At 32.7% G+C, this 16,489-nt stretch overlaps 1 protein-coding gene across 6 annotated transcripts in view; it reads left to right on the plus strand.

The window, feature by feature from the left end:
- LOC145276933 (multiple PDZ domain protein-like) overlaps positions 1–16,489 on the plus strand; it is a 521,741-nt gene that overhangs the window by 368,102 nt on the left and 137,150 nt on the right. For all 6 annotated transcript variants that reach the window (XM_080128414.1, XM_080128415.1, XM_080128417.1 and 3 more), the window contains exon 2: positions 6,494–7,250. In XM_080128414.1, coding sequence (XP_079984540.1) covers positions 6,494–7,250 — 757 coding nt within the window. The remainder of the gene's footprint in view (positions 1–6,493; positions 7,251–16,489) is intronic.

Consider the following 16,489-nt stretch of genomic DNA (forward strand, 5'->3'; position numbering starts at 1 on the left):
AATACTTTCCTTCTCATCAGAGGGTAGGATTTAGAAAAATGCGGGATCGGATTTTGCTTGCAAAAGTATTTAATGAAACTACAAGTAAGTGATATTATAAGCTCTATCTCCTATTTGGTTTTATCGAGCTTTTACATCTGGTTGAGATTACTTTATAAATATTAATTCTTTAATATTTATAATTTACTTTAGTTTGGCCATCTTGGATCATTTTGGTAAACTTAATTGTAATTCTTATTTCATTATATATATATATATATATATATATATATATATATATATATATATATATATATATATATATATACTAGCAAAAGTACCCGTCGTTGACTGGGTTCAAAAACAGCCTACAGAAAATGGATTCTGATTTATGAAAGTATGATAGCTTATGAAAAGGAAGGGTTGTAGATTTGGATTGAATTTGGGGGTATCAAAACCAAAGCAAAATATGATGAAAGTAAAAATAAAATAGATAAACCTCATAATTTATTATACCATACCTGTTCACACTGAAACACTTATCACAATATTCTGTGGATCTATATTAAAAAACCTTGTTAAACTTTGTGACATATTTCCATTCTATGGAGGTCAGGTGCGAACGAACACCCCATGATTTTATTATACCATATTTCTTCAAACTGAAACATAATTATCATAGTATACTTCCGCAGATAGATATGAAAAGTCTTTATTAAAGTTTGTGCCTATTTCCATTCTATGGAGGCCAGGCGCGAACGCAGACCCCATAATTTTATTATACCATCCCTATTTAAGTTAAAACATACTTATCAAAGTATTCTTATGTACATCTATATCAAAAACACTTGTAAAGGGTTTTTTTTTTAATTTTTAAATTTTTTATTTCCATACTTTATGGATCAGGCGCGAACGCAGACCCCACAATTTTAATGAACCACTGTTCTGCCAGATCAAACATACCTATTCCTGTGTCTCAATACATCTATCATTATATGCAATCAGTTTTTTAAAATAGACAACCATATAGGAGCCTATTCGTGACCACACACACACACACACACATTCAGCTTTATATATATATATATATATATATATATATATATATATATATATATATAATAAAATCCAAAAAGATGTAATGTTTACCTGATATAAGCAATGGTAAACTTCAATCTAATAGAAATACCAATATTTATATATATATAGATAATTTAATCTCAATCGAATAAAAAAAGCTCAATACACAATAGAGAGTAGAGTTCGCTTTTCGGATTACATTGAAAGAATCTTCATACAAGCTGATATGTTAAATCCGGTTTGTTTTTATTTTTTTTCAATTTCCCATATTTTTTCACTCATTGTTTTTAAAGAACATATACATCTTTGCAATCTATGACTATAATAAATTGCAGTTTCACTTAATGTCATAACCAGCAAATTCTAGCATTGCTACAAATATAATTTGCTGATTTCTTTCTGTCGTCTGACGAGAAGAATAGCAAGAATAGCATTCTTTGAAACTCCGCGGAATAAGGACTTTGTAAATTTTTTTGTGGAATATTTAGTCGAACAATAAATTTTGATTGTAAATTTCAATTTAGTTTTAATTTTCTTTCTCTTTATATATATCTAGGAGGTATGTGTCTACATGTGATGATATAAGTGAACTCTAGCCAGTCAATGTTGAGGATATGCGTTGCATGGAAAGAAATAGTGCGAGAATGATAATGTTTAATGTGAGTCTTAAAGACAGGCTTAGTTTTGATGACCTAACGGGAAGATTAAATCTGGACAGTATAGGGAGATGTGTGCAGAACAGTAGACTACGATGGTATGGACACATTAGGTTAGTAGATGTAGTTGAGGTAGCAGGTTTAGTGCACAGGAGTAAGCCGAGGAAAGCAAAAGTCAATTTCTTAAAATTGTTCACCCCCATGCCGGCATGTAAAATCGACAGTAAACTGCATATTCTTAATATATTAGAAATGGAGAGATAGTTATTAGTGATGGGACGATTCCAATATTTTTCCTGATTCCGATACAATTCCCGATTCTGTACTAAATTCCCAATTCCGATTCTTTATAAAGCTGTTATTTTTCCCTGATTACCGTAAAAACACACGCGAGATGTGCACATATTTTCTCAAATATAAAAATACACTTGTGGAGGATGATCTATAGATTTTAGTTTTACTGGTAGTTTAAAATCAATAAATATTTATTATTTTATTATTACTCCCAGCAGTGGAAGATTTTGCTTTCGACAGAAGCAAATAAAAAAGACGATTAAAAGAATCGTTTTTGGCATCGGGAAATAGGTACAAGTTTTTACGATGTTGATTCTGATATCCTCAAAAGTTCTTATTTTTCCAATTCCGGATTCCGATTAATCGTCCCAACACTAACAGTTATGCTCAATACAGGTATTGGTAAGTGGAAAGATGATAATATAGATTGCTTTATAGATAAGTATTTACATAGATATAAATTGCCGGGTAGTTACATGGGAAGTCGATAGGAATGAACCAAATAAAAAAACTTAATTTCTAGCTGTTCTGTTAGTACTTCGGCCGTTATTCCTTTCATATCAGTGTAAAGAAGAAAAAAATGGAGATTTTTTTCCTTTTCATTTGAAAATGTTTCATTAGATTTTCAAGTGTTTTGACTGTAGTCAATAAAGATTGAAGTGGTTACTTTATGTGAATATAAAAACATAAAATTATACATGCTCTTCTGTTTTCTTTTCTTTTTCACTTTTCACTCATATGAATTCAATGAAACATTAAGTCAGTCTTGACTATAATTCTTGGGCATCTGTAAGCTGTAACAACAGGAACTCTGACCGAGTGCACCTTTTTGATTGGTCATTTAATCAACCAATCACTGTCGAATATCTGTTTGCTCATTGTTGAGGTTAAACTGTATTTTATTTCCAGATAATCATTCATGAAAAAAAAATAGAGAGAGAGATGAATAGATAGATAGAAATAAATAAATAAAATGTAAATTTATCTCAATATTAGAACCTATTGAGGTAATAAAAATCTCAATATACTCAATAGAGCAATTAACAAACAAGAAAATGGATGATGAAAATAAAAATTGAATAAATTGCAATATTTATTAATCCATCAAACCTTCAAACAAGGAATCAAAGTAAAAAAATAAATTTTAACTCATAGATTTTCAATGATAAACACTTTTCATCAGAGAATTAAAAATCAGCAAAAAAATGTATATAAATATAAAAGGGTTTTAAAGGGCATAATATAGACGCAATCTCTCATTTGAAAATTAATATATTTCAGAATTTCATGGAATTTGATTCTTAGTCATTTGACTACAGTCGTATCTATATAATTATAAAACTCTCTGGATCGTCCGGGCTTGTTTGCTTGAATCTTGTCTTTGACGTCGGGCGATTCAATCTTTTAAAAAAGGGATGACAGATGGAGCTGTTTTGCATGAAAAATAAATATTTGGATGTCGGGAATTTATTTATACTGTTATTCTTTTATATATGCTCTGGTATTATACTTAACATATATTGAGCTTACTAAGGATTGGTATACACAAAGAGTGAAATATAATTGAAAAAACATATTTTACCAAACAAAAAAAAAAAAAAAAAAAAAAAAAAGAAACATACAGTAGAACCCGTTTAATCCATTCTGGAGTTGAGATCGTAAGGTGAAATCGCCGTATGGTGGGGCCTAAGCAAAATTTTATAAAGTACATATTAAATAACTGGTAACAAAATACAGTACAGCATATAATACACATATATATAATCAGATAACATTATAAATAACACTATAAGGTGGGGCAAATACTGTAACAAGACGCCGGAAAAACATTGTATTCCACATCGTAACCTAAAAACCTGTATCCCGGGGCCACCATATCCTGGGGTTTTACTGTATATATATTATTGTTCACACTTCATCAAAAATAATAAAATTTATGCTTTTCCATGTTTGCACACACTATTTATCTTGCACCTTTACTATACTATCTAAATCTCTTACATTTTTTAGATCTTTCCAAAAACTTCATTTTTTTTTTTTTTTTTTTTTAATTCGGCAACCGTGGAATTTCTGCTGGTATTAATAAACCAGATAACTTATGGCATTCCAATTTTGGCCAATTTCGCTTTAAGAATATGTGAATTTCATACATTTAGTTTCGCTTTCATCCACAAAATTTTTATGGGGCTCCCAATTAAAAAAGGGTTGTTCCCCACCCCCAGCTCTTTTACTAAAAAAAAAAAAAAAAAAGGGAAATCTACATAAAATTGTTTCTGTCTAACTGCCTGTCTGTCTGTCTGTCTCTTTCGTTCCCTACAGAGCTTTTCCATCTGATTTTCAAATCCAACTCAAAATGGCTGTTGTAAATAAGTTTTCAACCTGTAACATATGGTATATTCTGTAACTGCTATTTCCATTGTTTACAGCTAGACACTCTTACTTCCACAAACAATATGTCTAACCTGATTTTCAAGCTGTCCTTTTTTATCTCTCCTAAATTTGAAGTTTTTTTATGATTTAAAATTTAAACTCCTTATCAGGAAAAATGCCAAATAGTAATTAATTATGAAAGGGAGGTAATCCAGTCAGACTCGATGCAATAGTAATGCAGATTTGTTCTATGTGCAAACACGGAGCAGACGATTATTATTTATTTTGAAGCAAATATAATTGGAAAAGTTTTAACTAAGAATTTTAGATAAGTAGATAAATAATTTCATTGAATTGTTATCTATCCATGTAATAATAGCCTTGTTCCTAGTACAACCATTCAAAAGAAGAGAAAATAAGATTTAAAAGGAAATTCCAAGTATTTGTGTTGTTAGAACCCGTGAAAGGTGAATGATGACCAATCTATACTATAAAGAGCAGTTGTGTGTATGTATGTACGGCATAATCACGTTGACATACCGGTTCTTAAAAGACTACTGAAGTTAAGCAACGTTGAGCCTGGTTAGTACCAGATGGGTGACTTTTTGAAAATTCTAGGTACTGCATATTTTCTTGCTTATCTTGGTATTGTTTCCAGTTGTCCTGAACCGCCATTTGATACTAGTATTTAACAATGCTAACCCAGGAGAGGTGTGGTGGGAGATTGCGCAACATTTGCCCCAAAAAGAGCATTCTTACAGTGGGTATCCATAGTCTGTCGAGACTGAAGGAAGTCACCATGTCAACAACAAAAAACGCCTATAAAGTTTTATTTTTCTTGATCTGCAATATCAAATATGAATGATATCTAAAATTTATTTAAAAAAAAAAAAAAAAAAATTCATTATTTGATTCTAAACTATTATAAACTTCCTCAAGGGGTGGAGGTCTGTTTTCCAGGTACAACTAAAAGGAAGTAACTTTTTTTAAAATTTTTTTTAGGAGTTAATTCTCTTATGTCTACTCATTCATTGAGAAATCTATAAAAATGAGTTGTGTGTGGGTATATGCATGCATGTATCCAGAGAAAAGACGGGGAACGGGGATGAAGAAAAAGAAAGAAGGGGATCATAGAAATGTTGCTTTTGCCCAGGCAATATTGGATAGTGCTGCTAGTCATATTATAAAAGGAAGTATCGGCTGTTTTATGAAAATGCTGCAATATAATCTTTTATTAACACTGACTCAATTTCCCTTTTAACCAAACAACTGTGAAGAATTGATTTGTTCATAATTTTAATAAATTACTACGAATTTCTAACACGATATAGGTGTGTGCATAGGTAGTAGTGTTGGGACGATTAATTGGAATCGAAAAAAATCGAGGCTTTTGGACGTATCGGAATCGAAAAAATTGGAGCCTATTTTCCGATGCCAAGACCGATTCCTTAAATTATCTTTTTTTTGTTATTTGATTTTGGTCTAAGAGAAACATCTTCTACTGCTTGTAGTAATAATAAAATAATAAATATTTATTGATTTTAAACTTCCAGTAAGACTGAAATCTCTAGATCATCCCCTCACAAGTGTGTTTTTACATTTGAGAAAGTATAGGCACATTTAAGATGTGTTTTTACGGTAATCAGGAAAAAATAACAATTTCATAGTTAAATATTTAGAGATTTCTAAAGAATCGGAATCAGTAATTGTATCAAAATCGTGAATTTAGCACGGAATTGGTAATTGTATCGGAATCGGGGGAAAAATATTAAAATCATCTCATCACTAATAGGTAGTCACATTTTTTATTTTTAACTCGTTATATGATTAACAGAACAGAAGTATACTATCTCTATGGATTAAATAGCGGGCTCTATTCAAAATTTCATGCAGATTCCTGAGTTTGACAAGAAGGTCAGAGGATAGATTGACCAAAACATTGTGGAAAGGCTGCTAAAGATGGGAACGGTAATACAAATAATGTAGGTATGTGCATAGGTAGTCAAAACTTTTTTAGTTTTTGTTATGGTTGTTATTATTTTTACTTGTTGGTTATTGTTTTAACATTTTTTTTTTCATTTTCATTGAATATTTCTATTTATTTTTATTTGTAGGCAAGTGTTAGCTGCCGCTGTGCGTTCCGGTAAAGTTACCCTGACTATCCGCAGGCGTCCGCGCCGTGCTGCCCCGCCGCCTGTACCACCTGAAAGACAGTCTTCCATGCCGGAGTCGGTGTCACAGTACAGTGTCCACGGTTTACCACATTACTCGTGTACGTCTGTTACGAGTCTTCCAATTGATGAGTCCCCGGGATGCTATGACAATGGCGCCTATGATGATTCTGGTCTCTTTATCGGCACAGCTGGTTCGTGTGATGATGTTTTTAGCGAATCCATGACTGGCAGTCATGTCTCGTCTGCTTCCAAGTTTCCCAGCCTGTCTAGCTCGAGTATCCAAGGTCCATACTCCCCAAGCATGATACGACATCAGCGCACGGCCTTGTTGTCCTCATACGATGATGACCCATACTCAGTGGACAAGGTGCGGACCCAGAGCACCTCAGCAGTTGAGGAGGAGGTCAGCTGGAACGCCTCTCCAACACCAACAACAACAACGACAGCAACTCTACGGTCTGGACGGGGCACCCCTTCCAGCTGCCTCTCCCAGTCGCTGGATAATCTGGGAGAGAATGCGTACCTTTCCAATCTGAGAAACATGTCTAGCAGAGAGAATATCTATACACATAGCTTTGATAAGATGCATGACCCGGAACGTAAGGCACATTTAAGGAAGCGAGAGTTTGATGGACTCTCTCCAGGAACTTTATATACACCGCGTAGTGTCATGTCGTCACCTACGGTTCAGGGAAAGGTAAGATTTCTTATCAAGGTTTTTTTTTGCCTTTTGACTGAAAATGTAGATTTGAACTGACCAAGCTCTTTCTTTGTTTCTCAAATGTAACTTCCGAGTAAGACTTTAAACTTTTTATTTTTTTTTTTTAGTTTATTATTTAACAAGAAAAAATGTTCTCACATTATTAAAATTAAAAAAAAAAAAATTTGGTGCTTCTTCAAAATTTCTCCTAAAGAAAAACTGGTACATACCTTTGATGGAAAGAAAATATCATATTCCAAAAATTATGTAAATTAATCAAGTAGTTTTATTTTAAATCAGGAAATCAAATTTTATAACAACTGTCTCATGACACCATTTTGAAAATAGGCTGAAAGAACAAGGGGAAATAATTCTAAATAATTCAAACATGGGAAAGGAAGGACATGGAAAAAAATTTGCTTAAAAATGAGTTGTTTTTTTTTTATAAAAATAAAACTACGTGATCATTTTACATGATTTTTGGTGTACGATATTTTCTTTCTGTCACAGGTACATACATTATGCATATTTTTCTTTATTTTTGTTTTTTGATGTAGAGGAATTCTTGACAAGCATCCCCAAATGTTTTTAATTATTAAAAAGTAAAATTTCTACAAAGGGAGATAACACCCAATTCAATACAGACTAATTATGGTCTGTTAACCAATTAAAAACAAGTATAATTTGCAACAAAATATTTAAATAAAAATAATAAATATACTATTAAAAAATAACAGATAGTAGTGTTTATTTATAATAATACTGAAGTGAAATATAGCAGGTCAAAATAAAATCGCAGTAAAACATATAAATACAGTTATCAGTGGAAAACAATTTGTGTACACCAAAAACTATATAAAATAAACAGGGAGAATTTTTAATAAAAGATAGAATTAATTTATTATCTAGCATGCATAAACTCTGAATGAAATAAAGCCGCAAATCTTTATATTAAACTATTATTAAACTATTAATCTTTATATTAAACTAGCAGGAGATAATTTTCTATAACACGCTTGCTCGATACAAATGCTAGATCCCCTCAGAAATAGTGACATTTCACATCCGCTTGCTTAAGTTACCCACTAAAAAGAGACTAAAGGCCCCATCACAGTCAGAACTCACTTACCTGTAGGGTTTCACTCATACCATCAAAACAACCCCTTCGCTATCTAACACAATATTGTTTTATGTTTTGTTACCTTCAGATTAGACTGTGTATTTGCATGAGAAAGTATTTTCCATTGATTGTAATTTTTTTTTTGTTATATGATTAAGATGCTAGAGTTGTGATCTTATGTGATAATCATGTGCTCCCCCGTTTGACAACAAATGCCAACCCCCAACGTTGTTTCTATGGTCTTCTTCTTTTTCCATCTTCTGGCTATGTCGTTGTCTGTCACTGTGATATAGTGCAGATGCACGTATGCATGCAGAATGACATCACCGGTGGGGAAAAATAAATATATTAGAAAGGAGATCCCGTTAGAGACAGAGGTCATGTGAGAGGCGTGAATGACACTTGAGAAGACAAACATATGAGAAACGTCACAGCAATAATGAGGAAATAAATGTTGTACGAAAAAAAGTTTCTTTCTATTCTTTGTCTGCTTTGCAACTGAGGCCACAAGATGTTCATTCCCAGACAACGTTACATTACATTGGCGGCTGTTGAGAGAGGCACACATGAGTTCATAAGTTTATACTTGTGAACTTGTGCACGCCCCTCCCCTCTCAATAGGCACAAATGTGAGAGACAACGATATGGCCAGAAGAGAATATGAAAAAGAATTAAAATACAAACTCTGACACATTCTACAGATACCAGTTGCACTCTGTGTGTGTGACACTATCGACCTTCTACAAGTTAAGGTTCAAATCTACTGTTGAGGCTGTGATAGTTGGTTGATCAATTCATTTCCCCCATCTCCTCCTACCATCTTCAGTTCATAATTGTCCTCAACTGTGTCCAACTGGCAACTGTGCTCAACTCTGTAGTCAGCCGTCACAACCCCAAAACTGTCCCCAACATAACCATCATGAACTGTCACAGAACTCATTGCCATGCCTAAAAGTGAATGTAAACTAACTCTAACCATATTAACCTTCTTTGTCCCAATTATTACCACATGTTCAACAACAATCCCTTTCCAGCTTCCTTTTGTCGTCCTTGGTGAACAACTTCCTAGTCATTGTCTTTCCACCAGCCCCATTTCTTATACCATTGTTCTCCCAATGAACCCACTTCCCCTTTCTTTTGTCATAATTTTTCTCTTTCTTCCCCACTTTCTAAGAGAGGGGAACACCGATAGCATTAAAATCTGATGAAGTTCTTTAATTGTGATGTGATCTGTAAATCTGTTGTTATGAATCTAGCATGATTCTGAAATGTTTCTATTTTCCACAGCAATGAAGCTGTCCAGGCCATATAGTTTTTTCTTTGTATTTTGACGGTTTTTTCTTTACATTTTTTTATTTTTTGTTTTTTCTTAACATGTTTTTTCTTTACGTTTTTTCTTTACTTTTTCTCCCTTTTCTTTTTTCTTTTTCTTTTTGCTCCCTTTCCTCTTTTCTCGCTTTTTTCTCCCTTCTCCCTTTTTTCTTTCTTTTTCCTTTTTCCTTTCTTTTTCCTTTCTTTTTCTTTTTCTTTTCTTTCTCTTTCTCTTTTCTTTCTCTTTTTTTTTTCTTTTTTATTCCTTTTACTAATTTCAAATATTGATTCAATGTTATCTAAACACACACATCTCTTTTTCTCTCTCCTCTCTTTCCCTAGTGCACGTACACATATACATATACTTAGACATAAACATACAAAACATATGCATAGTTATACATATATAATTTTTACTTCTACACATATGTACAGCGATACATATATAAATATATACATAAAATACTCATATTCATCCTATATATATCCTATATATATATATATATATTATTTTAATTGCAGAAATTTCCCTCTAAACCAAATTACCGTAGGTTTGCACTAATAGATGCCATATACAATTTTTTTATGTTTGAACTGTTACCCAAAATCTTATGTAACTTTCGCACGCCATTACAAACACATTTATTCATTATAATAAAATCTTACATTACATTTTACGAGCGCAATCATCACGACCGACAACATATTTAGATGAAATGGTTCATATTTTTCCCTCTCCCCCAAAAGTACTCCCACCACCTTAGTGAAGACCGGATAAAAATATACACAATATAGATATATTGCCATGACACCCTTATTAACTGCATCATACACTGATAGGCATACAACTACCTTTACACTTCCCTGTTTGAAAATAATGATTTCTCCCCACTTACATTCCAGGTATTTCATTGGCTGAAAACATAAAAATCTGTTATTCCGGATCACACATTCATACTAAAAATGAACACTTCACAGATTCAACAACATGGACTCTACCTCTACATGAATAAAAATTTTTCTGAATATTGAACCAAATAAAAATATGCTAGAACTCTCATAATCATAATTTTTCGTAGTTACACCCTCACATTTAGCTAGACAAGCTTTTTTTTTTATAATGTTTGTTTCCAGCGTCCTAAATTATTGAATGACAAAATGAATGAATCTTAATAAACAACACGGATTTCCTTTTTTTAATGTTTGTTTTTTTGCGTCCAAAATTATAAGGTGACTAAATGAACGAATCTTAATAATCGAGAAGAACTTCACTTTTTGGCACTTCTGCATGACAATGACATATTAGCAACAGAGACGAGTTATCTTTGAAAGAGAAATGACGTCTAGTGGCCATTCTGTGAACTTCAAATATAAACAAGTGTCTATGATAACACAAAAATATATGAAAATCGAAACGTTTATTGGTACTTGTACAGTTTAATCAAGACATTAAAAAAATGAAAATATCGAAAAAAGGTTATATTGTACGTATTCATTATGGAACGAAGTTCTCCTAAAAAAAAAATTCACTTAATTTCATCAAGTAGTTTTTGTTTTACAGCGAAAAAACAATTTGCTATGATACCGAGCAAAAGGTTAAATTTTTAGGAAGAAAAGCTATTAATAAAGATGGGGAGGGAGTGTTGGCGCTTTAACTGGAGTTATCTCCCTGTGGTGTGTTCAACAAATTTCATAATGGCTGACTTCAACGCGCTCTCATAAAAACGTGTTTTTCTGCTGTAAAATAAAAATAAATGAAATTTTTTTTTTTCGGAGATCTTCAGTCCAAAACGAATATGGAAAATATAACTTTTTTTTCGATATTTTCATTTTTTAATGTTTTGATTAAACTGTACAAGTACCTATTTATTGTATAAAAATGTATCAAAATATAATCTTAATGTATTAATATTTCTTTTCAATAAGTGATTAATAACTGAAAATAAAAAATATATATGATAAAAACATGAAATATTTACGAATTATTTTTAGAATTATTTGTGTTTTTTTTTGTTACGCTAAGGTTGTATAAAAATGTAGAAAAAATTTAATTTTTAAAAACATAAAACATTTATAGAGGTTTGATAATAATTTTTCTTTGTACAGAAAGATTGTATAAAAATGTAGCAAAATAGCTTTAGTTTGCACGCACTTTTAAAAAAGGAAGAATTATTGACCCCTGTTATTTGGCTGATAAGTGACATCTCTCAGTGGTTCTTGAAACTAAAATACACACATTCGCCTCGTGTCACTGACATGCAGAAGTGCCCACTTTTTTAATGTTTGTTTTTAGCGTCCAAAATTATGAGATGACTAAATGAATGAATCTTAGTAAGCAAGACAAACTTTCTTTTTTTGTAATATTTGGTTTCAGCGTCCTACATTATGGCATGAAAATTTGAACGAATCTATTCTGAGAGCCGTTCTTAATATGGGGATGTTTCAGGTGACAAGTTGGGGGAGGTCAGTTCTGAAAGCCGTTCTTAATATGAAGAGGTTGAAGGTGTCTGTTCCGAAAGCCGTTCTTACCATGAGGAGCTTGGGAGCTGGACAGTATCAGCAGCGGCAGCAACAACACTATCAACGGTACTTTACTGTTTTTACGAGGTGCGGGTGATTGATTATAAAGGATTTTTTTAGTTGAGAAATTTTTACCTTAGATCCACCTACACACTATCCTTCAAAATGACGACTTTTATAGGTTTTCCGCTATGCTGATTAAGAACATCTGATCCAACCGACACGGCCACCTCTTAACTCCTTTGTTGGTTCATAGTATTTGTGCGTGGGGATCTTGATAGAGATTATCAAGGTTTAAATTTATGGCAAATATTTTGACAGTCACCCACACTACCAAAATGGGGTGTCTATTCCAAAAGCCTTCTTAACATGGGAATGTTGCCAATGACATATGAATTTATCAATATGCCTCCTCCCCCCATATAATCTATCTATAAATATAAAAGCTAAAATGTATGTATGTATGTGTGTTCGCTTTTTCTGTATGTCTACAAAAGGCTTTTTTCAGAGAAGCGGTCGATCGGTTCACAACTTTTTAAAACTTTTTATATCACATATAAATCGTAATATCTCAGAGTTAACAACGAACCTCGCCTGTCTATTTAATTTGCTCGATTTCGGGAAGATAAATATTCAACATTTGTCGCACGCCGCATGTGAGTTAGTCTTTTCCTATAACATCTTGGGAAAATAAAAATAAAAAATACTATCCTGCAGTCAAACTTGACCTCATTAACTCATTAAAACGGGCACCTGCCAAATCCAAGTAATTAAATAAATTCAAACGTGTTTCCGTTAGCATCTCGCGGTGGGACAATGGTTAACGTCGCACGTTTTTTTTTTTTTTTTTTTTCTTCTCTTCTTCCACACTTTAATTTACAACTTTGCCTCAAGGGTTCGGGTTCGATCCTCATACTTACTTTTTTTTTAACCCCTCCCCCCGGAGTTTCCACACACACCTCCAAACACCCAGGTAACGCCGGGTACCCCTCGCTAGTATATCTATAAACGTGAAATTGTCTGTCTGTGTACATTTCCCTACCATACGACTCTGTCAATTTTCAGTCTACAGACTCGAGATTTGACATAAGGGGTATTGAGATTTGGGAAAATCCTTTTAATCAGTTTTCGGCCAGAAAGTTGGCTGTCAAGAGGTCCAAGTTCAACGATTTGACCTTTGACAACTCTACCAAACTCCTCCGCCAATTTTGGGTCTAAACACTTGAAATTTTAGATGTAGGTTACTTGGACATGGATCAAAGTTTTTAATTTTATTTGAGCCCAAAACAAATGTTAAGGGGTCCAAATTGGGGTCAATATTAAAAAAGTTTAACCTCTGCAGTCTCTACCAAATTACTCGGCCAAATTTTGGTCTAAACATTTAAAATTTTACATAAAGGGTATTCAGACATGCAGCAAGCGTTTTAATCAGATTTTGGGCGAAAATTTAGCTGCCAAGAGGTAAAAGTTGAAAGAGTTGGCTTTTGAAGACTCTACTAAACTCCTCCACCAATTTTGGGTCTAAACACTTGAAATTTTAGATATAGCTTACCTAGAAATGAATCAAACTTTTTAATATATATATATATATATATATATATATATATATATATACACACATAAAGTTATGAACAGTACATAGGGCCCGAGCAAAGCCGGCCTGAACTGCTAGTTCTAAATATTACTAATTGAAATTTGATATCTGTCTGATGTCGAAACTACACTATTGCTTCTTTTGATTTGATAATCTTTTAATGCTGAATTCAGTTTACTATTAGTAATGTACTATCTTCCAATGTTTATTTTGAGGAAACGGGTTAATATATGTTCGTCTGTCATGATACCTTCCAAGACATTCCTCCTCTCTTTTGGGGATGATGTAGGCAGTGTAGTATCTATTCAGTACAAGTTAAATGAAACCATCCTCTCAGAAAACTTTACCGCCTCCTTTGAGGTAGGAGAATAGCGTAGTATCTGCTCTATGACGCCATCCTGCCAGGCATTACCTTCTTTTTTAGGGAGGGGGAGGGGCAATGATATATGGTCGCATATTTTTGTTAGTATATATGATTTCTGATGAGATTGTTACTTTAATTTCTGTAAATATTATTTTGGAAGACAAAATTATAGTCAGTCTCATAAACTCCTGGTAGGAGGTATTTTTTTCTAGACTTTGTGGATTTTTTCTTATCATTTTTTCTAGACTTAATGGGTGTTGTTTCTTAGCATTTTTCTATACATTTGTGCTTTTTTTTTTCAGCATTTTTTTTTTAAACTTTAGGGGTTTTTTTCTTGGGATTTTTTCTTGCCTTCTTTTTCTTGACATGTAATGTCGCCTATATTGTACCTGTTGGTATATTTTAGCTATTCTGAAGTTCTTAAAGTGATAATGGTTGATTTCTTCCCTGCTTTGTATTTTTTAACCCTCATAATCAACAACTAAGCTAAACTCTGTTTCTTGGCTTAATTTCTAAAGAATATCTGTCCTTAAATATTTGAACCAATTATAACTAACTGAAGAATCATTGGCTATCTATGTCGTTCTCTTGCTTTCTCTCTCTCTCTGTTGATTCAACCATTCTCTAATAGTTCTAACATCCACCGCAATAGGTTAGATAATAATATTACAATAAATGGTGGTATTCTCTTTTTGTTTATAACTGACCATTTCAATCTACTTATTTTTTGTTCTTTCATTTATTACCTTAGACTGGGTGACCGCAGTGAGAGTGATAGTTAGCATAGAAAATAAAAAAGTAGTGAGAATTATAACTAGAAACCTATTAAGAGATGGGTCATTTGGTAAGTTAATTAAAACAATTTTTGTTTTCCAAGCATAACTTAGTACCAACATTGAGGAATATTTTAGCATGTATTTTTGTGATTAAAATATATAGGACACAAAAAAAAAAAAAAAAAAAAAAAAACTCAGCCATAATATTCAATAATTGGCCGTTTAGATATCTGCAGGGAGCATCAGATACTTTTAAACCCAATTTACTACACCCTGAAATCCATTAGGCTTTTTTTAGGCACTGCTGTCATGAAGGCAATAGCAGCTGTTTTCACTTATGGTGGTTGTAGACGGTTGCCTGAGTTGTGTCAGAGTTCTTCCCAGTCCACTCCCCAAGTGGTTCATCCACCTTTTCTTTTTACTTTTGTGCCCCTTTTTTCCTCCAGCACGGTTACAGGATGAACTAGGAGTACCCATCTCATCTCGGCTTCCTCTTTTTCAATGATATTGTATGTATATTTGTGTAGACAATAGGTAATGTGGGCTATATTTAGTCTGATTTAGTTCTATACAAATGAGGCCAAGATGGGATTCAAGCCCTTCTTGAAAATTCAAATGTTTTGATTTTTGTGAAACTTTAACAGTAGGTATTAGGCATTAACTAATAAATACTCCCGGAATTTTAGCTTCTTTAAAGGATTTTAGTTTGGTTTTTAGGGTGCATAATATGAGCACAACCTCATTTCGAAATTCAGATATTTCCGATTTGCATTGAATTTTATCTGTAGTCATTACATCACTAATTAAGTATGGTTCCCTGGATTTCAATTTCTTAAAACCGCTAAAGTCTTAAATTTTGGACCCTTTTTTTTTTTTTTTAGAACTAAAATCATGTAATAGATTTTGATGAAAATTAAATTGTAATAAGGATTCTAAAGATATATTTAGTAGAATTATATGTTGATCTATGGAATATGGGCCAAGAATACCGGAGAGTTAAGTATTTGTGTTTGTTAAATATTTTTCAGTGAATCAATCAACTATGAAACTTACAACAATCTTAATCTTCATAAGAATGTGGTGCCAATTTGTTCCGTTTGGAGAATTAATTTTAGTCATCCTGATATGAGTATTTTTGTAGTGCGTGTGTGTTCATCACTATTATGGGAGTTTCTGCACTCAAGGATTTTTATTAATATTTCAGCTTTATTAATATTATGACCCATTCATTTATTATGTATGCGTCAGATGATCGTATTGTTAGCATCTCCCCTCTCCCGATATCTTTGTAGTTGGAATTTTTTCTAGAAAGACATCGAGTACTACTCGCAGGAAGAACCACGTGAAGGTTACTAACATCCTAAATGAAAGCGTTTCTGTGGAATGAACTCGATTCAACCTTAGCACACCCAGGTTGTCAGTCTGTGTCATAAACCACCGTTACCTCTCAATATTATGATGATAATAATAGCCATAATCATCTAGATGCCTGGAAAGCACCATTTTTCTTATTCAGATTTAAATTCTTACCAAAAACGCAATTTATTTATT

Source organism: Euprymna scolopes, chromosome 5 (genome assembly GCF_053919585.1).
Source record: "Euprymna scolopes isolate OS-2025 chromosome 5, ASM5391958v1, whole genome shotgun sequence".
NCBI classification, from domain to species: domain Eukaryota; kingdom Metazoa; phylum Mollusca; class Cephalopoda; order Sepiida; family Sepiolidae; genus Euprymna; species Euprymna scolopes.